General features: G+C 46.5%; 1 protein-coding gene and 1 long non-coding RNA gene across 6 annotated transcripts in view; one reads left to right on the plus strand and one right to left on the minus strand.

Annotated features, from left to right (window-relative positions):
* The window catches only part of DISC1 (DISC1 scaffold protein), a 359,999-nt gene that overhangs the window by 88,089 nt on the left and 244,584 nt on the right, over nt 1-27,326 (plus strand). For all 5 annotated transcript variants that reach the window (XM_060642825.3, XM_060642818.3, XM_060642819.3 and 2 more), the window contains 2 exons: nt 7,686-7,836; nt 24,289-24,418. In XM_060642825.3, the coding sequence (XP_060498808.3) occupies nt 7,686-7,836; nt 24,289-24,418 (281 nt within the window). The remainder of the gene's footprint in view (nt 1-7,685; nt 7,837-24,288; nt 24,419-27,326) is intronic.
* On the minus strand, nt 20,050-23,519 carry LOC144613229 (uncharacterized). The gene is made up of 3 exons (XR_013550622.2): nt 23,413-23,519; nt 23,251-23,308; nt 20,050-20,548 (listed from the first exon to the last, which is right to left on the minus strand). It is a non-coding gene; the product is annotated as an uncharacterized LOC144613229 (long non-coding RNA).

Here is a 27,326-nt window from a genome sequence, read left to right on the forward strand (position 1 = left end):
GGGTCGGGCTTCATGCTGGGTGTGGAGCCTGCTTGGAATTCTCTCTCTCTCTCTGTCTCTCTTTGCCCCCCACCCCTAAAAAATAAAATAAAATACAAATTTCAAAAATAATAATTTTCCACTTACAGAAAAGTTGTAAGTATAGTACAAAGAACTCGCATATCTCCCTCACTCTGATTCTCCAACTGGTGCACGTATGCATCATCACTATCCTTTTTCTGGCCACAGGGAGCGAGCTGCAGACATGATGCCCTTTCAGCCCTATGTACCCCCTTCGCTATTTCCCCAAACAAGGACAATTATAGGCCAGCAAGTGGCAACGCTCCAGGACAAGAAATCAACACTGATACATTCCTCCTATCCTGTCTACAGACCCCATGTGCATTTCACCAACAAGGCCACCATTGTTCCTTCCTATTCTGATTCAGGAAAGGTTCACACACTGCATGCAGTTGTGTCTCTTCAGTCTCTCATTTGGAACAATTCTGCAATACTCAGTCTTTTACATCCTTGGAAGTTCTAAGGGGTGCAGACCTTACATTTTGTCAGGTGACCTTCAATCTGGGTCCACTGATATTTCTTTTTTTTTTTTTTTTAATTTTTTTTTTTATCGTTTATTTATTTTTGAGACAGAGAGAGACAGAGCATGAACAGGGGAGGGTCAGAGAGAGAGGGAGACACAGAATCTGAAACAGGCTCCAGGCTCTGAGCTGTCAGCACAGAGCCCGACGCGGGGCTCGAACTCAGGGACCGCGAGATCATGACCTGAGCCGAAGTCGGATGCTTAACCGACTGAGCCACCCAGGCGCCCCTCCACTGATGTTTCCACATGACTAGATTCAGGTCATGAGGACCTTGACAGGAATACTGTGGAAATGAAACTGTGTACTTCTTGGTGTCTCTCATCAGGTGTCACACAAGGTGGACCCCGTCATCACCACTGCCGAGGGCAGCTGTGACCATCTGGATGTGCTGGTGGTTTCTAAGTCTTTCCACCACAAAGTTACCATTTGTCCTTTGGACACTTATTAGTATATTGTGGGGAGATATTTTAAGAATACACTGGTACCCTGCACCTTACCAAACCTCCATTCCTTTTTTTTTTTTTTTTCAAAAATTTATTTATTTAGTTAGTGATGGGGCACCTCGATGGCTCAGTTGGTTAACGATCCAACTTTGGCTCAGGTCATGATCTCATGGTTCGTGGGTTCGAGCCCCACATCGGGCTCTGGGCTGACAGTGCAGAGCCTGGAGCCTGCTTCAGATTCTGTGTCTTCCTCTCTCTGTGTCCCTCACTCGCTCACACTCTGTCTCTCTCTGTCTCTGAAAAATAAATGAAAATGTTTAAAAATTAAAAAAAAATCTAGTTAGTTAACATACAGTGTAATATTGGTTTCAGGAGTAGAATTTAGTTATTCATCACTCATATATAACATCCAGTGTTCAACACATGTGCCCTCCTTAATGCCCACCACCCATCTAGCCCACCCCCCCCGCCCCCCACCTCACTCTGTTCCTTTTTATTAGTTGGCATTCTGATAGCATGGATGTATGGGTTCCTATTCTATTCAATGGATTGTACTTCATTGATAGTATTATTTATTTGATTCTCAAATGACACCCGATTTGGCCTATGGGAGCTCCTTGTAATTTATCGACTCTTGTATTCTATGGACATGTCTCCATCAGTCCTTGAGCACGTCCTAATTTTTTGCTGCAACAAGGTATTCAGATTCTGGCCCTGCCTCAGGCCTATAATCAACCATTTCTCCAAAGGGCTCTGATTCCTTTCACAGAGGATGGTGTTTGGAAATCAGGATCTGTATGCTTGGCTTACTCGTTGCTCCTGGGGTTATCGTTGCTTCTAGGCTTTCTTGGTGGGTAAAGACAGAAAATATACGTAACTGCAAATACACACATCTGTAACTCTTTCCATCTCTGTGTGTATCGATATTAAAAACCATCAGATCACACTAGTACTTCCAAATTTCAATGCAACATGCCTAAGTGCTTTCTACCCTTACCCCTTTCCATAATTGTAAGTATATGCTCCAAATACTAAGGAACCTGGCTCTCTCTGTCCTCCATATATTTACTTACTTGTGCCATTACTTTATTTATTTCTCAGTGTATCCTATCTCCTAGCCTTCTGGCTGTCTCTTCCACCTGCTCTCCCTCTCTCCTCACGTCCCTCATTCACAGGTGCTACTGGGCACACCACCTCCATGCCACTGCCTGCCTCTGTGTGGCTTCCGGAGGCCCCTTGGCCCCCTGTACCCTTGGTGCTGGTGGGAACACCACCCTTGTGTTCCTTTATGGCCCCCCTATACCAGTGGGGCAGGTTGCTGGCCACCTTTTCTGCACAGGAAGATAAGAAACTATTTGTAATTTTGACCCCTGTCCCCAGTCACTGAGTTCCTTAAGAACCAAGGAATTGTCTTGTTCATCTTTTTAGCCCCTACAGCCTAGCAACACTGAGTTATCGGAAGTATTTGTTAACTGAGTGAATACATGGAATAATAAGCATGGCATTTACGAGGTGAAAGATGCTATTTGCAAACATTTCTGAACCCTCCTTTCTCCCAGAGGAACCATTTTTCTTCTGGCTGAAGGTTCTTCCTTCACGGGAGTTCTCCATTCACGGGCTGAATGTTTGTGTCCCTCCAAATCCACGTGTTGAGACTGAATCCCACTGGGATGGTGTTAGGAGGTGGGGCCTTTGGCACGTGAATTAGGTCATGAGGGTGGAGTTCCCAAGAGTGGGATTAGTGCCCTTATGAGAAGAGACCAGCGTACTCTCTATCGGTCACGTGAGGACATAGCAGGAAGCTGGCCATCTGCCACCTCACGGCGGGCTCTCCCCAGAACCGGGCCGTACTGGTGCTGTGATCTCAGACTTCTAATCCCCGGACTGTGAGAAATAAATGTTTGTTGGTTCAGCCGCCCCGCCTGCGGTGCTGAGCTGACGAAGACAGGGTGGTGTCCAATATACCTCTTTGCTGTTGGATGACACCCATGATTTCATTAAACACCTTGTGGAGATGTTATTCCCACCTGGTGGATGAGGCTCTGAGACGTGAACGGAGGAAGTGATTTGTCAAAAAAGCATGCTCGCTGCTGAAGCCGGTGATAGAATTCAGGTGCCCTGATTCTTAGTGCTGTGAGCCCGTGTCCTTACCGCGTCACTCAAGGAGCAGAGTGTCGGTGTGGGAGAAGAGAGCGAGGCTGATCAAACCTGCTGATGCCCTTGCTGGTGCCACAGACGTTGGGCCTTTGTTCTGGAGGCCGGGCGGAGTCCTCCAGGATTCCAAGAACATTCTCTGATGTGCGTATGAATGTGTTTGGCACGGTGCGGGGACGTAGCTGATGTCTCTGCATTCCTTGGTCTGGTCACTCATTCGTTGGCTTGTGCACATCTGAGCCCTGGGAAGGGCGGTCTGCTGAGCATGTGCAGGAACACTGGAGGAACATGGGTTTTTAGGCAGAGAGGTGACTCATCCCGCGGAAGTGAGGGAGATGTGGCCTGCCTGGAAATGGGGAAGCGGGCCTGAGTGACGTGGACAGCCCCGAGGTGTGGAAGCCTGGGGTGGTGACAAGTCCAGGAGCCCAAAGCCTGGGCCCAGCTGGCAGCGGCCCCGTGAGGGCCTGTGGCAGAAAGAGTAAAATCTTGCAAGGTAGTCGGTGGCTTTCCTTTTAGACTTGAAGAGTTTCATGTTTTTATGTTCATTTACTTGCTAATGAAAATGATATAAAGTGGCTTAAGAAAACTTACCAAGCAAGAAACCCCATGAGGGAACCTAACTTGAGTGTAGCAGGACACTTCTGTGCTCACTCTGAGCCAGGCAGCCTCCCCGTGTGGGTCTTTAAACAGTGACAAGCATGGTGACATGGTCCCTCTCTCACGGACACAGGAGGTCTTGAATAAGTGGAGACAAGTGTGAGGCCCTTGTGTGGGCAGAAGCCTGGGTGTGCTGAGGGGGCATAGAGCCTGGAGAACCCACTTGAGGGGCCGGAGGTCTAGAGGGGGAGGATGGCTTGCCTGGGCCGCTGTGGGGAAGGGTATTTCTGACAGAGGGAACGGCAGATGACCCCGGCTCAGCTCACAGTAACCTTGTCCTGGTGGTTTGGGCCACAAATACTGGGGTCACTGTCTTCCTCCATTCCCAACATCCCATCTGTCAGAGAATATCCCAAATCCCGGCACTTTCCACCACCCCTGTTTCACTTGCAGGTCCTGGGCACCATTGTGCCTTGTCCAGGGAACCTCGATACCCATGTGACTGGTTTCCGAGATTCTGCCCTGTATGGTCTCTTCCCAGGGGAGCAGCCGGCTTATCCTGTTCAACAAGAGTCAGTCACGTCATATCACTGCTCAAAATTCTCCGGGGGTTCCCCGTCCCTCCAGATAAACAGACAGTCCTTACAGTGGCCTCTGCAGCCCTGATGACCAAGTCCACCCCAACACTCTCTCCCCTTTGTTCACTGCCTCAGGGCCTTTGCCCTGGCTGGGAGCTCCCTCTGTCTGCAATAGCAAATTAGTGAATAGGGGTGTACTTTGGGGGAGCCAGCAGAATGCACCCTAATGCCAAGCAGAGCTGATGCCAGCCTGTGAGGTGGAACCCGCAGTAGCCGACAGCCACTTGAGAAGCTCGGGGAGTAGGTCATTTAGAGACTGGGGACAATAAGCTATAGAATCAGTGGTGACTGTCCTGGGACACCTTTCTAATCGTAACGCGGATATAACTTTAGATGTCACAGTTTCGAAGGTGAGGGGCAACGCAGAGCACAGCTAATCACAGGTATTTCCTGGGATAATTCATATTTGTCTTTGAAATTCATGGCGAATGTGATTTTTGGCAGCGAATTTACTGTTTTATTTGGCTGGGTCAGTTTGCAGTCTCTGAGCACTTTTCACCAGGCAGTGGGAGGGGACAGTTTAGAACACAGATGGTGGCAGAGGGAGGCCAGGCTGGGGGTCTAACATCCGTGCAAGCACTCCAAGGCCACTACCTAACGGCACTACTAAAGATAGCCTTTGGACACGTGCTAGGTGCTGGGCTGCTGGGCATATGCTAAATGCTTTGCGTAGATGATCTCAGTTAATTCTCAGGAAACTTCAGGATGTACATGTTATTAGCCCCAATTCCACAGATTAGGAAGCTGATGTGTAGACAGGTAAAGTAAAATAACAGAGGTGGATATATGGTCATCTGTAACATAGAATTGGAACATGGCTTCAGTGACTTTAGTGATTGTAACTGGTTCTGTCTTGATGGGAAGTTTGTAAGGGAACATTCTTAAAATGGAGGTGGGACAGCTAGGAACGGCAGAGCCAAGGTGCAAACACAGGCTTTGTCCTAATCCCTGTGTAACACACCTCTATACACATCGACAGCAGGAAGACGGGATTTGAAACCACGTGTAAGGCATTTATTGCTTTTCATGGCAGTTTTGATTTTATATAGCACGAATGAAGTAAACAACTAAGTAATAAAATTAATTAAAAATTTTAAAATTAACTAAAATAAAATTCATTTCAGGGCGCCTGGGTGGCTCAGTCAGTTGAGCGTCTGACTTCGGCTCGGGTCATGATCTCGCAGTTGACGAGTTTGAGCCCCGCGTCGGGCTCTGTGCTGACAGCTCGGACCCTGGAGCCTGCTTTGGATCCTGTGTCTCTCTCTCTCTCTTTGCTCCTCTCCAGCTTGTGCTCTGTGTCTCTATCAAAAATAAACATCAAAAAAAATTTAAAAAAAATAAAATTCATTTTTTAGAAAGGTTGAAGCTTTTGGTGTTAGGGAATAGGTGTATCTTGCTGTTATCCTGAGACAGCTGCCAGGCCAGAGTCCACTCTGTGTTGTTGGTGTGGTGTCTTGTCACCTTGAACAAGGTGGCACCAACTGAGAACCCTTGTCAGTTCCCTGTGACTTGGTCTTGAAGTAAGTAAACGACCCTTTCTGGTATTGTTAGAATGAATCCTTGGCAAATAAATTCTCTTAGCAAGTTCCTGGCCGTTGGTCCCAATGTATATGGCTGGGGGAGGTTGTCTGCTGCCCACAACACCTGAGGCCTGCTTTTCCTCTGCCCAAGTGTGCACCTTGGGAGTAGGGCAGGAAGAGAGAGGCGTCATGTCGAGGGTACACCGTGCTTAGCGTTGACCTCTGCTGGTATACGGCAAAAAGTTTTGTCCAAAGAGTTTTATAAATAAAACTGGGTGTTCTAGAAACGGCCTAGTTGGAAAATGCCCTGAGGGCCATGGATATGTAAAGAAGCATGATCTAGGGTTGGGCCTCCCAAACATCTTCCCATCATGGCACACACAGAAGACGCTAATGTTTCTACTGCACGTCAGGGTAAGCAGTAGGCGCTCATGGCCAGAAGTGGCTTCCTGGGGTCCTGGGTGGCCCTAGAGCCCACCTACTACCCAAGGGTGGAGGCCATCAAATTTCTGCCGACGCGCCTGGCAAGGAGCAGCAGGAGGGAAGATCTGATGGATGATATTTTTAAAGATTAATTTTTTTAAAAGCTTATTTATTTATTTTGGGGGAGGTGGGCAGGTGGGGGAGTGGCAGAGAGAGAGAGAGAGAGAGAGAGAGAGAGAGAGAGAGAGGACCCGAAGCCGGCTCCACGCTGTCAGTGCAAAACCTGCCTCGGGGCTCAATCTCATGATCTCAGATCATGACCTGAGCTGCAACCAAGAGTCGGACGCTTAACTGACTAAGCCACCCAGGCACCCCTGATGGATGGTATTTTTGAACCCAGTCTTAATATTTCTGCAAAAATGGCTTTAGGGGAGACTTTCCAATTCTTCAGGTGTTTGGTTATAAAAGTTCTCATTGGAGGGGATTCCAATTTCTCAAGCTTACTTTTCTAGAGAAAAACTGTTTTACAGTGATTCTGCATCTGCACCTTGTCCTAGGGAAACTTAAGGTCATTAAAAAGTAATAGGACCCCCTACCTGATAACGGAGGTGGACATATGGTCATCTATAACATAGAACTGAAACATCGCTTCAATGACCTTAGTGATTGTAATTGGTTCTGTCTTGATGGGCAGTTTGTAAGGAAACATTCTTAAAGTCCAAGCTTGGGCACTGACATTTTTCAATTGAAGACCCCAAACTCATCAAAATGAGCAGGTTTTCTCCCAAGTGAAAACCATGGTTTTAAAAATAATATTGGGGTGCCTGGGTGGCTCAGTTGGTTAAGCGTCCGACTTCAGCTCAGGTCATGATCTCACAGTTTGTGGGTTCAAGCCCCGCGTTGGGCTCTGTGCTGACAGACAGCTCAGAGCCTGGAACCTGCTTTGGATCCTGTGTCTCCCTCTCTCTCTGCCCCTCCCCTGCTCATGCTCATGCTCTGTCTGTCTCAAAAATAAATAAACATTAAAAAATTAAAAAAAGTTAATATCAAGTGTCCTCCTATAGGATGATCATAATTATGACCATGATATATATACCTACAGTGTACATTCTGATATTTGGAAGCACAAAAAGTAGGGGGGCTGTGCAGTCAGTGAAAAGAAGATTCTCAGAAGCACCCACTGAGAGGTGGAGTTGCGGGCCCCAGACACGGTTGTGTTGCATCATTAAGCTGAACGTTGGCTGGGAGTGGGGCTCTGGGACGCTGCATTACCTATTTTGAGTTTCATGGTTCTTTATTCCTCTCTCTCCTGTTTTGGGTTGTCAGCCGAGGCGTTCAGACACAGATTGGAAGAGCTGGAGAAGGAGAAAGGCAGCCCACACTTCCAGCTTCCTTCGAGGCAGCCGGCCCTCTGCAGCCTCCTGGGCCACCTGGACGCACAGGCCCAGGCAGCCTTGCGCCACAGGGCCTCCCAGCTGTGAGTATTTGGATCGTCCCCACTTTCCTCTCCTGCTCCCACGTGGTGGATACCTAGGGAGACCCTCAGCTGCTTTTTCCTGGGAAGCACCCTTTTGTTGGCTGGGCAGGTGGGGGTGGTTCCTTCCAGAGGGAGTGACCGGTGTGGATCACACTCCCCTAAGAAGCCGCTTCTGCTGAGTGACGGGGAGAGACCCTTGGTAGGGTCTCCCAAGCTTCCCCTGGGAAGCCAGCCTTCTCAGAAGGAGGGATGGGTTTCCTCTTGTCAGGAGCCCCTTGGTCAAGCCTGTGAGATCCACAGGTGGTCGTCTCTGACTGAACGGGAAAACACATCCTCCTGACGGCGACTTCCAGCTGCCAATCAACCTCTGCTGTTTCTGCTACCCGAGGGGCCCCTGGGATCCCTGCTATACAGGGAGCAATCGCTCTTTGTGATGCAGGGGCTCTCAATCCCGGCTGGGTGTTTGAATCACCTGGAGACTTGAAATGCCCAGCTTCCACCCAGACGGACTGCGTCAGGCTCTCTGGGGGTGGGTCCCAGGCGCTGGCATGTCTGAAAAGTCTGAGAACCACTGCTCTCCTCTACCTGCTTGTTGCCTCTCTTCTGGGGAAGGGCTTGCGAGGGAACAGGTTTGCGATGGGTGCTGTTAGCCTAATCACAGCTCAGGCCGGCTTCTCCTTAGTGGTAAACATGGCCTCAGCAACCACACTGTATTTCCGACTGCCGGGTGGCCCCGGCAATCACAAGATGGTCTGGCTCATTCCTATGAAGTGTACGTGCCATTGTACGTTTCATCTGTCTTGGTGTCTCCCTACAGCCTGTCTTGACAGCTATGCCAATCATTTCCTCATGTTCTTGCCCTACAATTTTGCTGGTAGCATGTGCCAGAGTGCCTGGCACCTGGGAGGTGCTTCCTTGTAAATATTTGTTGAGTGAACTTTCACTGGGCTTCTTAAAGAGCGGGTGGATTCCACCTCCTTTATCGATGCAGTTTTTCATCGACACTGAGGTATCGCCTCATTTCCCCTCCCTTTCTCACTCATGTGGGGTCCTTCCCAACTTGACTTTCTACTGAATTCTTTCTTTCTTCTGTGCTTTGGGGTCATTTCTGGTCTTGGGTCATGCGACATCTGCCAACGCATTGTGTTTCTATTTATTTAACAACATTTGCGTAACAGTGACTGAGTGATTTAGGAATTCACTACTTTTTTTCCATTTTTATTGCGATAAAGTGTATGTGACACGAAATTTGCCATTTCAACCATTTTTTTTTTAAATTTTTTTTTCAACGTTTTTTATTTATTTTTGGGACAGAGAGAGACAGAGCATGAACGGGGGAGGGGCAGAGAGAGAGGGAGACACAGAATCGGAAACAGGCTCCAGGCTCCGAGCCATCAGCCCAGAGCCTGACGCGGGGCTCGAACTCACGGACCGCGAGATCGTGACCTGGCTGAAGTCGGACGCTTAACCGACTGCGCCACCCAGGCGCCCCCTAACCATTTTTAAGTGTACCGCTCAGAGACGTAAAGTGCATCCACATTGTTGCGTTACCATCACCGCCAGCCATCTTTAGAACTCTTTCCATCTTCCTAAACTGAGACTGTGTCCTTGTTAAGCACGGACTCCCCCCTCCCCATTCTGCCCCCAGCTTCTGGCTCTGAATTTGACTCCCCTCGGAACCTCATTTCACTCAGCAGAATGTCCTCAGGGTTCATCCATGTTGTGTCATGTATCAGGATTTCCTTCCTCTGTAAGGCTGAGTAGTAGTTCGTGGTGTGGATGTGCCACATTTTGCTTGTCTATTCTTCCTTCAGTGGATGGGAAGTAGTTCATATTTAGTCCTCTAGACAATTCTAGGAGGTAGAACTATTTTATAAACTGCATCGCTATGGAGATTGATGTCATCATCATCGTCATCATCTGTCTTTATATTTATACAAAGTCCAGGAGAGGTTAAGGAGCTTGTGCAGACCCCCCAGCAGGTGGGTGCTGAGCCCGGGCACGGTGCTGGCTGCCTGCTGCGAGTCTTGGCTTGGAACTAGCTCGCTGAGCTGCCTAAGTCTGGCCAAGGCTTGTCCATTATTGTCTCTTTAGCCTCCATGTGATTTGAGTGGAGAGCGATGCGCTGATCTTGGCGGAGTTTCTCGCAGAACATGAGGAACGACGATACAGTCGGTATCACCCATTCTCACTCAGTTGGGTGGCAACATCTGACATTCCTTACATCTGACTGTGACTTATAAATATGGCAGTTTCATAGGGTCCAACTTAATATTCTCCTCATAAAAGTGGAGGCCTTTATTAACCACTTATTGAGCCAGTAGAAACTGTTGGCTTGCTTTGCTGTTATCCTCTGTCCTTCCCCGCCCAGGGGTTACCTGCACGCTGTGCTTTTAGTTCATGTTCACTTTTGGAGTGAATGGGACCTGACCTCCATGGTCTGATATCTGACCTGATTTTTATCTCTGATCTGATTTCTGTCTCTATCACTGCAGCAGTCAGCAATGATTTTCTGTTAAACCCAAAAGGCATTTTCCACTCTTATTCTGCTCTGTATCACCGTGAGGTCTGTAACATTTCATCAATCAAATTCATTCTTAAACTCTCTCTCCCCTAGACTATCACGATTCACCCTTTTCCTGGTCCTCTTGCTACCCAGCTGGCCATTCTTCTCAACCTCTTGAGAACTCCAGTTTCTCTCCCCATTTCCTTAATACTGATGTTCCTCTGTCTTCTGCTCTAGCCTATCCTGTCTTCTCACTTTATATATTCTCCTTCTGGGTGACCTCAAATACCCCTGTGTTTCGGCTACCCTTAACATACTAATTTTCCTCTAATTTATATCCTTAGCCCTGATCCCTCTCCAGAGTTGCAACCTACCATTTGGCCTTTATTGAACATCTCACTGACCTTTACTAAGTTTGCTGTCTGTTTATTTTATCCTAAAAAGTTTAGTATCTTTTTATCCTTGCCTTTAGGAAATTCATCTTAAAACTATCTATTTATTAGATTCGCTATTCTTCTCCCCCATCAGCCCCTTCTCCGACATCCCCACTCTCAGTTACTGACTCAGTCATCTACCCAGTTACCCAAGGAAGAACTCTGAGACATACTTGGCTCCTCCTTTTTCCTCACTTCCAATTTCATGGTTGACTCCACTGTCTAACCTCAGCTCACCACCCACTTTGCTCATTCATGTCAAACTGCCTTGGTTGTGCTTTAGAGTTTCTAGTCTGGATTATTGCCATGGTTTCCTTGCTGGTGTTTCTGACTCCAACATTATTCCCTCTCACTCACTCTCCACAATGCCACAGATGGGAATATCATGTGACGCCCAGTCGCCCTCAGTGTTTTCAGGATAAAATCTGGGGTGCTTCCTTAGCATGGCATTCAGTGCTTTTCCAATCTAGCTCTTCACCATCAGGAGCCCAGAATATAACTAGCCATCACCAACACCTACAGTCCACACCTACTGAAGTATTAGAAGTTACCTAAATGCTGTGAATGTTTCTGAATTCTGAGCTTGCACCTGCCCCACCATTATCACCTCTCAAGAGCTCATTGTTCGAGACTCAGCTCAGCTACCATCCTTGTGAAGCCTTGTCCAGAAATCACACCGTCTCCCCTTGAATTACCTTGAATTACTTCACCCCTGTCTTGGGTCTTAAGTAAATAAATCTGTTTCCTTGAGTATCTGTCTACTCTCCAGGCTGTGAGCTCCTTGCGGACAAGACTGTGTTATATTTATCTTTCTACCCCTGGAGGCTAGAACAGTGGCTGACCCCAAATAGGTATTCCGTAAATGTTCACTGAATGAGTGAATGTGATCATATGTGGATGTATCTATGTAGGGGTTCACAAAGATATATGTGAATATTTATTGAAAGAGAAAGAGAGAGAACTTTCACCCTAATGTGGTTCAGTTGCCCTAGAGAAAATGCTCCTTCAGCCTTTGTTCTGACACCTCCAGTCGGAAGAACTTTTATAGAATCTTAGAGAACCCTGGATTATAGGTCAGGAAACCTGAGTTCTGATCCCGTGTCTTCTGCTAACCTGGCATCATTTCCTAACTTCTTCACACTTCACTTCCTCACCAGAAAACGAGAGGATTGAATTAGATCACTATTTTCCAAACTTCAGTTACGTACGTACTATTGTGGTTTTTCTTTTGCCAAATCCACCTGTCCTATTATTAACACAATTAGAACATAATTACTCAAAATCAACTTCTTAAATTTTTCTAATGCATATTACTAGAATTACATAGTTATTAATAATTTTTGGGAAATTGTCTTTCAGTGGACCAGCTGCCCATCTAGCCCTGTAATCTATATCACCCACAGGGGTGTCTGGACTCAACGGGTTTCCCCTAAACCAGGGACTGTGGCTGCAGTTCTCACGGCGGCCACCAGGAGGCCACGGTGCAGGGCTGGAGCTCACACAGCCTTGGAGTCAGGATGAAGCCGGGACAGAAATATTTCTTACAGGCCGGGGGCTCTCTCTGAGTCAAGAAGGAAACGGAATACTTTTTGATGAACTGTACTTTTCCTGTAGAAACGAAATAGTTGCATTGACATGGGAAATTTTCAGTACTGATGAACGGCACGAATAAGTGACGCCTACCCTTTTGGGGATCGAGTATTTCTTTGAGAATCTGATGAGAGCTAGAGGCTCCTTCCATCATCACCAAACCACATATGTACAACCACGCAAACGATTGATTGCCTGCAGTTTCCACAGGCTCACAGATCTTCTGAGGCTTAGCCATTCACTCTGCAGGGGAGGAGGGGTCTTTGCATCTCAGGTTAAGCAAATTTGTTTTAGAATAAGATTGAAGGAAATGTATATAACACCCAGTGCTCAACACAGGTGCCTTCCTTAATACTCATCACCCATTTAGCCCATTCCCCTGCCCACCTCCCCTCCACAACCCCCAGTTTGTTCTCTATAGTTAAGGGTCTCTAACAGTTTTTTTTTCCCCTCTCTTTTTTCCCCTTCCCCTGTGTTCATCTTCTGAAGACGAAAATTGACATTAACATTTCATCTTCACAATGAGGCTTTTAATAGGGGGTTACCCCCTTTTCTATCATGTGACCCTTGAGTTTTTAGACAATGATTTATGAACAGAATGTACCAGGAACAGGCATTGCAAAATTTTTATTCAACTCTTCAGTTAGGTTTCCAAAGCAGCCACTGAATACTGCAATGCTTTTGTGATATGAGCAAATGGCAAATCCTTTGTCATTTTTCACTAAGATTTGGACACTTGACCCAATGTGTATGTAAATTTATTCCTGTAAATTACTATTCTGCCTGAAATATCTAGAACATTTTTCTTGTCCTTAAGTATAATAAATGAAAAGAACTCTGAATAAACTCTGTAAAATACAAAAAAAAAAAAAAAAAATTGAAGGAAATGTAAACACCCAAGTACATCAGTCACTGTATTTCATTTTTTATTTTTACTGTCACTTTGTTGTTAATAATCTGGTCCATTCCACTTCAAAATTTTTCTTTCAGTGTTTATTTATTTAAAAAAATTTTTGTTTAAGGTTTATTCATTTTTGAGAGACAGAGACAAAACGTGAGTGGGGGAGAGGCAGAGAGAGAGAGGGAGACACAGAATCCGAAGCGGGCTCCAGGCTCTGAGCTGCCAGCACAGAGACCGACGCGGGGCTCGAACTCATGAACCGTGAGGTCATGACCTGAGCTGAAGCCGGACTCTCAACGGATTGAGCCACACAATCCATATTGAGCCATACAACGGGCGCCACTGGTCCATTCAGCTTTTTAAAAACCACTGTGGAATTCTCTGGGTCTCGAGTAGAATACCGCGCTGAATCACACTCCATTCGTTCAGGTTCCTTCCACAGCCCAGGCAGCTTCACCGTCCCTTCGCGGATTAACCTGACTCCACCAGTGGCAGGTACCGGCACTCACGTGGTTGGGAGCCTGCCCTGTTTTTGGTCCCGCTTTGCTCAGTAAGATGACCGGTTCACTGTGGCGTCTCTGTTCAGGGGAGGTACAAACACACCATGGTCCTCCTGTTCTCCGGTCTCTGTCGTGTTCTGCTGGATACATCTTCCCATTGCCCACGATAGCCTGGGCAGGTACCACGGACGTCTGGCTCATTTTCAGTTACTGATGTTCAGCCCCCCCGGGTCCAGTTTGAAACTTTAATCTCCCATATCCATTTCGAATCTCTCCCTGTCCATTGTCTGTAACCCTCTCCTTGTTGGTCATCGCTGCCTCCCTGGCTAACAGACTGGAACACCCCGTGTGCAGGCGTTGGCACGCTCACTGTCCAGGGGCACCCACATGTGGGTTCTCCAGAGGACACCACAGGCCCCCCCCCCCCCATGCCCAGACCCTGATGTGAATTCAACCTTTCCCAGCCCACCTGGGCAACCACCCCTTTTCACATATTAGTCAGCCTCTTTCTGTGGGTCCCCTTGCCCAACGGGCACACTTTTGGGGAGGATAATGTTTGTGACATCTACTCGATTCACGGGAAGTTCACCTATCTTTGCTACACCGAACGGTAGGCATTCAGGCTGTCCCATTGCAGACCTCTCTGCCTTGCCGTGGCTCTCCAATTTCTTCTTCTTTTTAAGTTTATTTCTTTATTTTGAGAGAGACAGAGAGAGTGAGAGGGGGAGGGGCAGAGAGAGAGGGAGAGAGAGGATCCCAAGCAGGCTCCACACTGTCCGCTCAGAGCCCAGCGTGGGGCTCGAACTCACCAGCCATGAGCTCGTGACCTGAGCCAAAACCGAGAGTCGGACGCTTAACTAAGCCACGCAGGCGCCCCTCCAACTTCTTTATCCCTGCTTGAGGGGGTAGTGATACATCAGAAAGTCAGTTGTGTGAGAGCACACATTGCTGCAGACATTTGATGTCCTGTGTCTCGATCTCTTGGCCTCCCACCGATTTCTGTTCCAGCTCTGGACAGTTCTCTCCACCTGCGGCTTCCAACAGGTTTGCGTGCCACACGACGTTCTCTGAAGCTTGTGAGGACGGGGAGTGGGTAATGAATGCCCCTGAGGGCAGCTGTCAAGCACTGGGGTGGGAGTTGGTGGATAGGTGTGCCACCCTCCCCAGCCTCTGGGGCGACAGTTCTGAAGCACATTCCACACGTTTTTCCAGGTGGTTCCTGGTAGGATTGGGCCCCAGTTGTCCCTGTGGTGATCAGCTCAGTAACATACCGTTGGTTGACTTATCCTGCTTCTCGCTTCCTCACTCTTAGTTTCTTGGGAATCACTTCTCCAGAAAATAGCCCAAACTCAGATCCTTGTCTCAGACTTTCTGTTAAGAGAACCCCAACTTAGACAGATGTCCATGTCGGAGAATCAGGTGTTCCTGCTTACAGGGCACCCCCGGTCTTTGTGAGTGGGTCTGGTGGATGTTCTTGTCTTTGTTTGGATTCAGTGGGAGCGTTTCTTCCCTCCTCACCGCCCCCCCCCCCCCCCCCCCCGTGGGCTTTGGAAAGGAGAAGGAGAAGCATGTCTCATGAAAGCTCCATTTCCTACATGGCCAGCGGGTGTGTGTGTTGAGTGGTGGTTGGCTGTGGTAGTATTGCTTGTGCAGTGCCTGGTGTGGGGCACTGTACCCCGCTGTTAGAGCAGTTTAGAATGGAGAGCGTTTGGGCCTGCGTTTTAGCTCTAGCTTCTGATTCTGGAGCAATCAGAAAATTACATTTCAATATCCTGTGACAGCAGCGATCAGAAGGGGACAGAGGGGCATCTATTCCTACTGTATCTGTCCTCTAGTCAAAAGAGTTATTTTTTACTTTCTGTTAAAAAGGGCTTTGGTTGACTATCACACCTGCAACTGATAATTTTCTCATTAACGTCCTGTATTTCTTGGACTGTATGCCTCCTGTGTATTTTCCCCTTGGACCTTCAGCAATATGTACTTTAAAATTGGTCATATTTACAGTCTAAATTGTGTGCGTGTGTGCAAAATGTCCTTTATCAAAGACTGTTTCCCGACGGATAACTTAAAACACAAGTGGATAAAATACAACCAAGTTTAAAAACAGAGATATACAATGGTTTTCCGATGGGGCTTATCAAGGCGGAGCTCCTCCGGTTAGCCTGTCCAAATATTTCCTGCTCACATACTTCCTTTCAGGTGGGGAACAGGAGAGATGAGTATCGTGTAGTCCGTGATGATTCTGGGCTGAGTCATTTTTCCGCCGACCAGTTCTTCCTCTAGTCCCTTTGAAACGTGTTATTCTTTATTTTCATTTAATTGTCATGTTGGGACCATCCCACCATGGAAACCCATGACAGTGGGCTCCGTAAGATGAGAAAATGACTGTTACAGACACGTTTTACCAGAGGTACAAAATGGGATGGCTACATTACGGTACCACGTAACAATGGCCATCATTATCCAGACACACCAGGGCATGTTTCTTTTTTTTTTTTTTTTTTTTTTTTTTTTTAAATTTTTTTTTTTCAACGTTTTTTATTTATTTTTGGGACAGAGAGAGACAGAGCATGAATTGGGGAGGGGCAGAGAGAGAGGGAGACACAGAATCGGAAACAGGCTCCAGGCTCCGAGCCATCAGCCCAGAGCCTGACGCGGGGCTCGAACTCACAGACCGCGAGATCGTGACCTGGCTGAAGTCGGACACTTAACCGACTGCGCCACCCAGGCGCCCCAGACACACCAGGGCATGTTTCTGAAGCCTGAATCGGGGCTCAAGGTGAGGCACCAGACTGGCATCAGTATGGCTAATGGAGACCCACCGCCGACCCCTTGTCATCGCCTGGAGATGGGAGGGAAGGAAAAGTGGAGAAGAGTACGTGCGGTGTGCCGCAGAGGACTCCTCAGAGTTTGTTTTCGAATTAGTGGATTCTAAATAAAATCTTCCAAATAAACATCTCCCATGCCATCCTCTTTGCTCCCATTCAACTGAAGTCTGTCCTGGAGCCATTTGTATCAGGCGTAGCTGTCACAAACCCACATGAATATCCTTGTGCCCCCTTGCAGTGTAGTCATTTCTCTGAGTGGGATAGGACTATAGAAGACAATGATGTTTCGTTTCCTATTCTTACTCTTCATTTATTTAGAAACTTTAAAAAAATATTTAGTTTTGAGAGAGAGAGAAAGAGAGAGAGAGAGCGCGCGCACAAGTGGGGGAGGGGCAGAGAGAGAGAGAGAGACACACACACACACACAGAATCTGAAGCAGGCTCCAGGCTCCGAGCTGTCAGCACAGAGCCCGACGGTGGGGCTTGAACCCACGAACCGTGAGATCATGACCTGAGCTGAAGTCAGACGCTTAACTGACTGAGCCACCCAGGTACCCCTATTCTGCTTACTTTTTAGATACAAATCAGATTCATATCTATATGTAGTTCTATCTACCATAGATAGATAGAACTACATATATATAAAGGCAGAACTGTAAAGTTATCTGCATTTCTATGGTATTTGTGCTTTCACAGTGGCCTTGATAATTTACAATATTTCATTGGATGAGGAAGCGATGTCTAGATTTTTTATTTTTATTTTTAATTTTTAATGTTTATTTTTGAGAGAGAGAGTACAAGTGAAGGTGGGGGGGCAGAGAGAGAGAGAGGGGGACACAGAATCCGAAGCAGGCTCCAGGCTCTGAGCTGTCAGCACAGAGCCTGATACGGGGCTCAAACCCACAAACCGTGAAATCATGACCCCAGCTAAAGTCGGATGCTTAACTGACTGAGCCACCCAGGCGCCCCAGCGATGTCTAGATTTAAACCACACTTCAGTGATTATATGGCTGGCACAAACCACTTCTTTCTCACCATCTTCCCAAAGAGGGAGGGATGGAAACACGGAAGTCACATGACATGAATTTGTTAGAATGGTCATCCATGGGGGACAGCAATGAGCAAAGGTATTCCGAGGGGCTGTAAGAAATAGTCATCTGAACTGAGGTTTTCCCAACTGTAATAATGAGAGCACTGGCCTTGGTAAATGTTGGTTTTTTTCCTTGACTAAAATTCTTTGATTCCAGAAGTGGCACAAAACAGCAATATTTTTAGCACCATGAAGGCACATTTCTGTCTGGGAAAGGGACCTTCTGTGTTATATACACAACTCTGTAAACCATAGCCATTGCCGTGAGCCCTTCTGGCATGGGATGTCCTAACAGGTGCATCGTCTGGCCTCTCTCCTGCCCTATAACATTCTCACTCTACATACTTCTGAAGGCAACCATCAGAGCAAAAGGAGGGTGCAAGAAAGCTCTGGGGCCTCGGGTGCTGGCTAGGGAGGAGGTAGTGATGTGTGTTCATCTCAGACACACACTTAACCACGTGATTCCAGAGGCGTCAACCCCCAGAGGGTTCATTCCTTCCTCAGTATTGTTGAACTACACACTCACAAAAGCCACATGGTGCGTGGGGTCGCTGGGAAGAGAAATGTTCTTACTGCTTTCAGTGGCGTAGGACCTTATTTTCCAAATGGGTTTATCCTTTAACTGGCTAGTGGAAAAGACACAAGGAGAAAGGCCAGGATTTTTCCAGCACTGGGCAGCCCCAGATGGGGGCCTGTTTGAAACCCGGCGGCGGAGGGTAGGGTCTTAGAGACCCCGAGTCCCTGTTGGCACCCAGGGCTGTTCTAACATTCCAACCCTCGTGTTTTTAATTCTTGCCCCTCAGGGACTTGCTCATTTTACGTACTGATTAGTTTATGGCAGCAATGCTAATTTGCACTGACATTAGGGATTACACATTGAGAATTATTAAATATAAAGGGAACAACATGGTAGAAGGAAGAGGGAGCCTGGCTCAGAGGACTGAACATCTGAACAACAGACACCTGTCCCTGGCTTCATTACTGAGCCACAGCATGTCCTGGGGCCGCCACTCAGCCATCTATGGATGGCTTTCTATACTCAGAGTCAAAGAGTGCGAGACAGGGAGATGAGTTTTGGTTAATCACAGGGGCTTTTCTTATGGCTTTAGTAATGAATGTGATTAACAATAATATGGAGAATTCCCAGTTACCCACCTGTAGCGCCTCTGTAGCTAATTTTCAATTCTATGTTGATTTCCTTCAATAACTCCCAGCCCGACCCAGATGGTATCTATTTAGGAAATTCAGGAAACTCTTAATATTTGCATAAGCAGAGCAAATTGGGAAATAAATTAGTGCAAAGAAATGATCCAATGAAATAGAAAGCTGAATATAAACGACTTCTGGATTTCCTAAGGCCACGGACTCATGAGATCATTGAACAAATATTTGCTAAGCCCCTACTCAGTGCAGAGCACAAGATGAGGTGAGTTCTTTCCCCTCCTGAGGCTGTCAGTCTGGAGCACGTGGCTGCGAGACAGGCCAAGACTCTGGAGCCCAGAGGGGGAAGCACGTCCCATTCCCACGGACGTCAGTAGTTGGTGATGGTTTTGTTCCAGAGACTTCCTCTTCTGATACGTGTCAAGATCCTCGGGGACATTTCATCTGTAACCTTCACTGTGTAGGACCGTGTGCCCACTGGACATGCATCCAGAGGTCATTTTCCCGATGCAAACACGACACACGAGGGACGGCAAACAGCAAAGCTCTCTGAGGGCAGAGAGGTTCTGCCTCCTTCTTCCTACCTGGCGTGAGGGTGGGGCCTTGCGCCCAGTAGGTGCACGGCGTTCATTTGTTGAATAAACTGATTAGGACCCTTGTAATCAGCCATATAGGGAAGGCATCATCATCCTCACCACCTTCCTCATTTCAAAAACGAGGAAGATGAGGTTCAGAGAGCTTTAATGAATCCAAGGACTCGCGGCTAGAGAAAGGCAGAACTAGGGCTCAAAGCTCACCTCCCTCCCCGTGCTGAACCCTCCCTTTCATTCTCAGCTGGGCCTGCTGGGGAGCAAGCAAGGGGACTTAATCTGTGGGTGTGGGTGGCATGTGATTAGAAGCCAGGAGGAAACAGAAGTTTATAATCTTGCCGAGAGCCTAAAAGGCATCAGGTTGTCCAGGAAAGGACTGGGAAGGGGGGGGATCAGCCGGATGCACCCCTGACCCCTGGACTCCGCTGTTTGTTCTCATTGTGACCGAGAGCAAGTCACTGAATGCCCCTGACACCTGCTTCCTCAGTGGCAAAACTCTAATAATAATACTTCCTCTTAGGTCTGTAAGGAGAAGTGAGTGTGACAAAAATGATAGTGTCTGGTGCACAGAAAATTCTCAACTCATACTAGTTTGTTTTATTATGATCAGCCTAAGCATTTTTATTACAACGACTCCTGTAATTTGCCTTCAAGCACATGAGTCAGAGAGTAACAGGTCTTAAAATAAATTTCTAAATTGCGTGGTCTGTTACAATAAGCAGTTTTCGAGATTATTCAGAGAATGTGAATCTGTGTCAGGCCCAGGAATACGAGGAGGGTTCCCTTTTCTGTAGCTTCTGTTTCACAACTTAGAAAAGCTGAGGTGACTTATTTTCTACCATTGTTTCCAGAAATATCAGGGCTGCAGTGCTTGGTTGGCTCCCTCATTTGTAAATGCCACGTTAAGATTGAGGAAGTGGGAGACTCACTTCCACCTTTCAACTCCTAGAGTAATAGGTTGAGACCTGGGTTGAGCATTTGTCCGTTGCCTTATATTTTCCTTTTGGTGTGTGTCTCCCCTGCTCTGGGCAGGAACCAAGTCTTCTTTACTGCTGGGTCCCTAGCACCCAGCACAGTCCATGGCACATAGTGGGTGAGCTTGATGGCGTTTGCTTTTTCAGAATGTTTGAACGAAATGGGGTAAGAGTGAAAGGAGATGAACAAAGAACAAACACATGTTAGGATCAGTTACTCATTTTCTCCTACCTCCCTGCCTTCCTTTCGTCCTTCCTTCCTCCCTCCCTCCCTCCCTCCTTGCTTCCTTCCTTCCTTCCTTCCTTCCTTCCTTCCTTCCTTCCTTTCTTCCTCCCTCCCTCCCCCCTTCCTCTTCCTTCCTTCCTTCCTTCCTCCCTCCCCCCTTTCTCTTCCTTCCTTCTTTCTTTCCTTCCTTCCTCCCTCCCCCTCCCTCTTCTTTCCTTCCTTCCTCCCTCCCCCTTCCTTCCTCTTCCTTCCTTCCTTCCTCCCTCCCCCCTTCCTCTTCCTTCCTTCCTTCCTTCCTTCTTTCCTTCCTTCCTTCCTCCCTCCCTCCCCCCCTTCCTCTTCCTTCCTTTCTCCCTTCCTTTCTTCCTTCCTACCTCCCCCCTTCCTCTTCCTTCCTTCCTTCCTTCCTTCCTTCCTTCCTTCCTTCCTCCTTCCCCCCCTTCCTCTTCCTTCCTTCCTTCCTTCCTTCCTTCCTTCCTTCCTTCCTTCCTTTTTGAATATAGCTGACACACACTGTTACATTAGTTCAGGTATACAACTTAGTGATTTGACAAGTTTATACTGTATGCTGTGTTCACCACAAGTGTAGCTACCATGTGTCTTGTTCCATGGCTGTGACAATATCATTGACTCTGTTCCTTAGGCTGTGCCTTTTATTCCGGTGACTTACTCATTCCAGAACTGGAAGCCTGTATCTCCTTATCACCCATTCCACCCAACCCCCCCCTCCCAACGTTCTGGCAACCATCGGTTTGTTCTCTGTATTCATAGGTCGTATTCTGGTTTTTGTCTATTCATTGAATATTTACCCAGAGAAGATGAAAATACTAATTTAAAAAGATACATGCATCCCTCTGTTTATTGCAGCATTATTTACAGTGGCTAAGATATGAAAGCAACCTCAGAGTCCTTCAGGAGACAAATGGATAAGGAAAACGTGGCACATGTGCATGTGCATATACATGGTGGAATATTATACAGCCATAAAAAAGAACGACACTGTGCCATTTGGGACAATGGATGGACCTAGAGGGTATTATGCTAAGTGAAATAAGGGAAATAAACTAGACTAAGAAAGACAAATACCATGTAATTCCACTCATAAATGGAATCTAAAAACAATGAGTTGTTTTCTTTCCGAGAAACGTGGAGGGACTGAGACCCTGTGTGCATGCACAGATGAGAACATGCAGCTTTGTGCTCCTACTTGCTGAATCCTGAAGTTGGTATGCATGTGCAGGCTAGGTACAGCTCTCTGGAAGGAGATCCCGAGGGAGGGGACAGGTGTACTTTATGCCTTCGACTGTCTGAAGGTATCGATACCTGCTTTCCCACAGGGGATGACACCCTTGATCATTAATGTATGAAATGTGATTGATTTCAAACACAGACATGTCTGTTTTGTCCAAGGGCTACAACAGACAGGTTGGCTATGTTAAAATATTTAAGTAAACAGTGTAGCTACTTAGTGTATGTGGTAGAAGACATTTCCGTTATGGTGTTAAAAATAACATACGCTTACTAGAGAAAACTTAGAAAATCAAAGATTGGCCAAAAGAAGAAATTCCACCACTCAGAGGTGAGAGCTGATAACATTTTGGTGGGTATTTTCCTTATCTTTTATATACATGAGTTTTTTTTTTCCTTACAATAGTTGTTTCATAGTATACATATTACCATAATAGCTGCTTTGAAAAAAGTGATCATTTTCCATGGGGTTACATCTTCTTTGGTGACCTAATTTTAGTGGCTGCACAGAGTGACTGCTGTTGTTGACTGCTCTGGTCCTCGTTTGGGGTACAATTGTGTGTGTTCAGTTTTGGGCTATTAAAAAATGTATTTTTTTTAAAACGTTTATTTATTTTTGAGACAGAGAAAGACAGAGCATGAATGGGGGAGGGGCAGAGAGAGAGGGAGACACAGAATCGGAAGCAGGCTCCAGGCTCCGAGCCATCAACCCAGAGCCCGACGCGGGGCTCGAACTCACGGACCGCGAGATCGTGACCTGAGCTGAAGTCGGACGCCTAACCGACTGAGCCACCCAGGCGCCCCTAAAAAATGTATTTTTGCAGCCAATCTTTGTGCACATCTGTGATCATTTACATATGATGAATTCTTAGGAGTGGGAATATAGGATCCAAGTTATATTTTATGCTAAATTCTTATTCCCTTCCCTCACCAAACAATCATGGTTCCTGGAAACCTTTGCCAGTTAGGTGAAAAATGATATTTTATTTTGTGTGAATTTGCACTGAAAAGTATTTTTGATGGTAAACATTTTCCTTGACTCTTTGTAATTCCTTTGTTTGAATTTCTGATCGACGTGTTCGTCTTTATTCTTCTTGGTTAGATAGAACTCTTGAAATTAGCAATATTTTTCCCTTTTTTGATTCCTGACTGGCAATATTTTCCCCAGCTTGTTGTTTGCCTTTTAATTGTAGTTGGTGGTGTTTTCCTAGACCGTAGCCTCCTTGAATGGTTGACATGGGTTTTCACTTAGGGTATATATACTTTTTTCTGTCCACTGCATTGAGCCAGAAATTGAATACTTTAAGGACGAATTTGTCATCCTTTAAGGACAAATGCCTGCAAGACCCTTACAAAGGCAACTCACCAGCATGAGCTCAAGCCTATGCTGCATTTCCCCCAGCTTTGACCAAATGTGTCAACTCCTGCAGGAAAAAGACACAGAGCCAGATTTTAAGTGGGTTTTGACAGTCTTTTAGCAAACCTTTTCTGAGAAGCTCTGACCCAGGCATCTGCAAGCCAGTCATACCTCTTCTTAATCTCCACAGCCTGGAATTTGGCTCTGGACGATCAAGTCAGTGCTGTCCAATAAAACATAATGCAAACCACAGGCACGATTTCAGATTATCCAGTAGCCGCACTAAATAGAAGAAGAAACAGGTGAAATTAATTTTACAAAATATTTAATGCAACCCAATACATTTTGAAAATATTAGCATTCCAACCTGTAACGCACAAAAAATATTGAGATATTTTTGCCCTCTTTAAGTCTTTAAAATCTGGCGTGGGGGTGCCTGTCTGGTTCAGTCGGTAGAGCCTGCAACTCTTGATTTTGTCAAGGTCTTGAGTTTGAGCCCCATGTTGGACATGGAGCCTAATTAAAAAACAAAAATATCTGGGGGCGTATTTTACAATTTCAGCACATAGCACACGGGACTAGGGGCCATGGTACTGGACGATGCAGGTGTAAAACAGTCTGGCTATGGGTGAAAAAGCAAAAGCCCCAACAGATTGTAATTAAAACAGAAACTTACATTAGGGACCTCATCCCTATGACCTGCCTAAGTGTGAGAACAGCTGGTGGCCACTTGGTGAAATTTCTCTCTCTCCCTTTTTTTTAAGTTTTAGAATGAGAGAAAGAGAGAGCATGAGCAGGGGAGGTGGGGTGGGGAGAGAGAGAGCGAGAGAGAGAGAGAATCCTAAGCAGGCTACACCCTGAGTGCAGAGCCCGACGCAGGGCTCGATCCCACGACCCTGGGATCATGACCTGAGCTGAAATCAAGAGTTGGACGCTCAACTGACTGAGCCACCCGGGTGCCCCTGAAATTTCTTTCTCTCAACATTTTGTAGATCTGGGGATTTCAGCTTCTCTACCTCTGTACCAATATGCATGTTTTACTTTAAGGGCCAGCAGTGACGGCGCCCAAGCCCTGCTCAGAATGGAGCCAAAGCGGTTCGAACCCACTGCCCAGGACGCCCTGCATGTGTCCATCACCAGACGAGACTGGCTTCTTCAAGAAAAGCAGCAGCTGCAGGTAAGCAGGTGAAGAAGAATCTTCAGGAAATGGGCCAGCATTTTTCTTACCCATTTAAGCCACATGGGGCAGGGCGGATCTTTGCTTTGCTTGAATGTAGCAATTAGAGCTTTGGCCGTCCACCCGTGAAGTACAAAAGGGAGAGATGGGTGGAGATGGCTGGAGGGCTTGTAGGAATCTCATTACCTACTAGGGGTTTGAAAGCTCAGTGGTGTTTGTGCCTGTTTTCGATATTCCTCATTACCTTTTGAATACGCTTTCCTTGTCTGCCAGGCCAATTTGTCACCTCTTATCATTTTGACCTTTACGAGGTTCTTTTGAAAAGCAGGAAGAAATCCGTGCTATGAAAATCCTTTATGGAAAATCATATCTAGTTAGGACTGTAAGGAGCAACTGTTAGAGGGCAGAGTTGTAAGTAGGGACTGGGCAGGCTGGCATGTCTGGGAAAAGCTGGCGGGCATTGCATGTCCAGGTTGGCCCAGAGCAGTTGGCCAGGGGCTAGAAGTCTTGGAGCAGCACTGACTTAAAGGCAAGAGGCAATCAGGAGGTTGAAAGCTCCTCTACCCCCACCTTAAAGCTGGGTCCACACCTGCTGGAACCTGGAGGCTTTGAGGCAGGAATGGGGAATAAGAAGGAAGCATCCATTGAAGGTATCTGGACTTCCAGAAAGAGCATGGGTCTTTAATACCCGAGAGTTAATCTTGGTTTAGGCTCTAAATAACAGAATGAATTTAGATCAGTTTATGGGGCTTGGGCAAGTTACTGGACCGCCCTCCTCTCATCCCCACTCCCTCATGCAGGGTATTCTTGTTATCTGAGTTTGCCCACCCAGATCCCCAAAATAGCAAGGTGGCAAAGGGAAGCAAAAGTCATCACAATTTGAAAATATTCTTCAATAAACTGAATGCTTATATATTCAATGAGCATTACCACAAAATTTCAGGTGAAAATGTGAAATCTTGTTTTTGTTTTGAAGAATATGTATCAGTTAACGGTCTACATAATTCCTGCTGATGTCAGAGTGCACAGAAAATAATTTTAGCTCAGGATACTTAGTGTTTGAAGGGAATGTTCTTGGCAGAACTCTGGGGGAGAGGTGGATATTCATTCAGCAGGTATTTGAATGCCTCCTCTGTGCCAGATACTGTTTGAAATGCTTAGGATTGAATGCTTAGGATGAAGTTGATGTTCTAGTGGGGGGGGGGGCGTGGGGAGATACATAAGAAATGGCAAACATAATAAATACCTAAATTATCTACTTACCCTGTTGTAGGGTGGTAAGAGCTATCATGCGTAGGCTAAGGTCAACTCATTGAACAGTGAGAGTAAAGCAGAGGGAACAGCCACGTGAAGCCTGCAGTGTGGATGTGCCTCCTGTATGCAAAGGGCAGCCAGGAGGCCAGGCTAGGATAGAATGGTGGAGGAGAAGGTCAGGGAGAAAAGGGATCTTGCAGGGCCTTGCACACCTTTGTAATCACTTGAGCTTCTCTCTGACTGGAATGTGGAGCCATTGGAGGGTTCTAAGCAGTGAAGTGACATAATCTGATCCCATTTTAAAGAATCACTTTGACTTCTGTGTTAAGAATAGGGTGTGGGCCGTTTGCACTGCTGGTGGGAATGCAAACTGGTGAAGCCATTCTGGAAAACAGTATGGGGGTCCCTCAAAAAATTAAAGATAGAACTACCCTACAACCCAGCAACTGCTCTACTAGGTACTTACCCAAGGGATACAGGTGTGCTGTTTCTAAGGGGCACATGCACCCCAATGGTTATAGCAGCACCATCAACAGTAACCCAAGTATGGAAAGAGCCTATGTGTCAATCGATGGATGAATGGATAAAGAAGATGTGGGGTGTGTGTGTGTGTATGTGTACACACACACAATGGAGTATTACTCGGCAGTCAAAAAAAATGAAATCTTGCCATTTTCAACAGCATGGATGGAACTGGAGTGTATTAGGCTAAGTGAAATTAGTCAAAGACAAATATCATATGACTTCACTCATGGAATTTAAGATACAAACCAGATGAAGATAGGGGAAGGGAGGGAAAAATAATACAAAAACAGGGAGGGGGCGAAACATAAGAGACTCCTAAATGCAGAGAACTGAGGGTTGCTGGAGGGGTTTTGGATACGGAGATGGGCCAAATGGGTGATGGGCATTAAGGAGGACACTTGCTGGGGTGAGCACTGGGTGTTATACGTAGGGGATGAATCACCGGATTCTACTCCTGAAATCATTATTGCACTATATGCTAACTAACTTGGATGCAAATTTTAAAAAATAAATTAAAAAACAAAGAATAGGGCATAGGGCCACTGTGAAAAAGCACAGTGAGTCTTCAGAGCATTAAAAACAGAATTACTGTGGCACCTGGATGGCTCAGTCTTTTGAGTGTTTGACTCTTGATATCTGCTCAGGTCATGATGCTGTGGTCAGGGGATCGAGCCCCACATAGGACTCCACACTGAGCCTGGAGCCTGCTTGGGATCCTCTCCGCCCCCCCCCCCACCCCCCCATTGTGTGCCTCTTCTCTGCTGGTGCTCTTTCTCAAAATAAATAAATAAACATCAAAAAAAAAAAAAATAGAATTACCACACAATGAAGCAATTCTACTTCTTGGTAGATGCCCAAAGGAATTGAAATCAGGGCCTCAAAGAGATGTCCATAGCAGCGTTATTCACGATAGCCAAAAGGTGTCCCTCTGTAGGTGAGTGGATAAATCAAATGTGGTACATCCACACAATGGACTATTGTACAGACTTAAGAAGGAAGGCAATTCTGACACATGGTGCAACTTGGATGAACCTTGAGGACATGATGCTAAGTGAAATAAGCAAAAGGACAAATACTCTGATTCTACTTCTATGAGGTTTCTAGAGATTGATTCATAGACACAGAAAGT

The sequence above is a fragment of the Panthera onca genome, chromosome D2, assembly GCF_046562875.1.
Source record: "Panthera onca isolate mPanOnc1 chromosome D2, mPanOnc1 haplotype 2, whole genome shotgun sequence".
NCBI lineage: Eukaryota > Metazoa > Chordata > Mammalia > Carnivora > Felidae > Panthera > Panthera onca.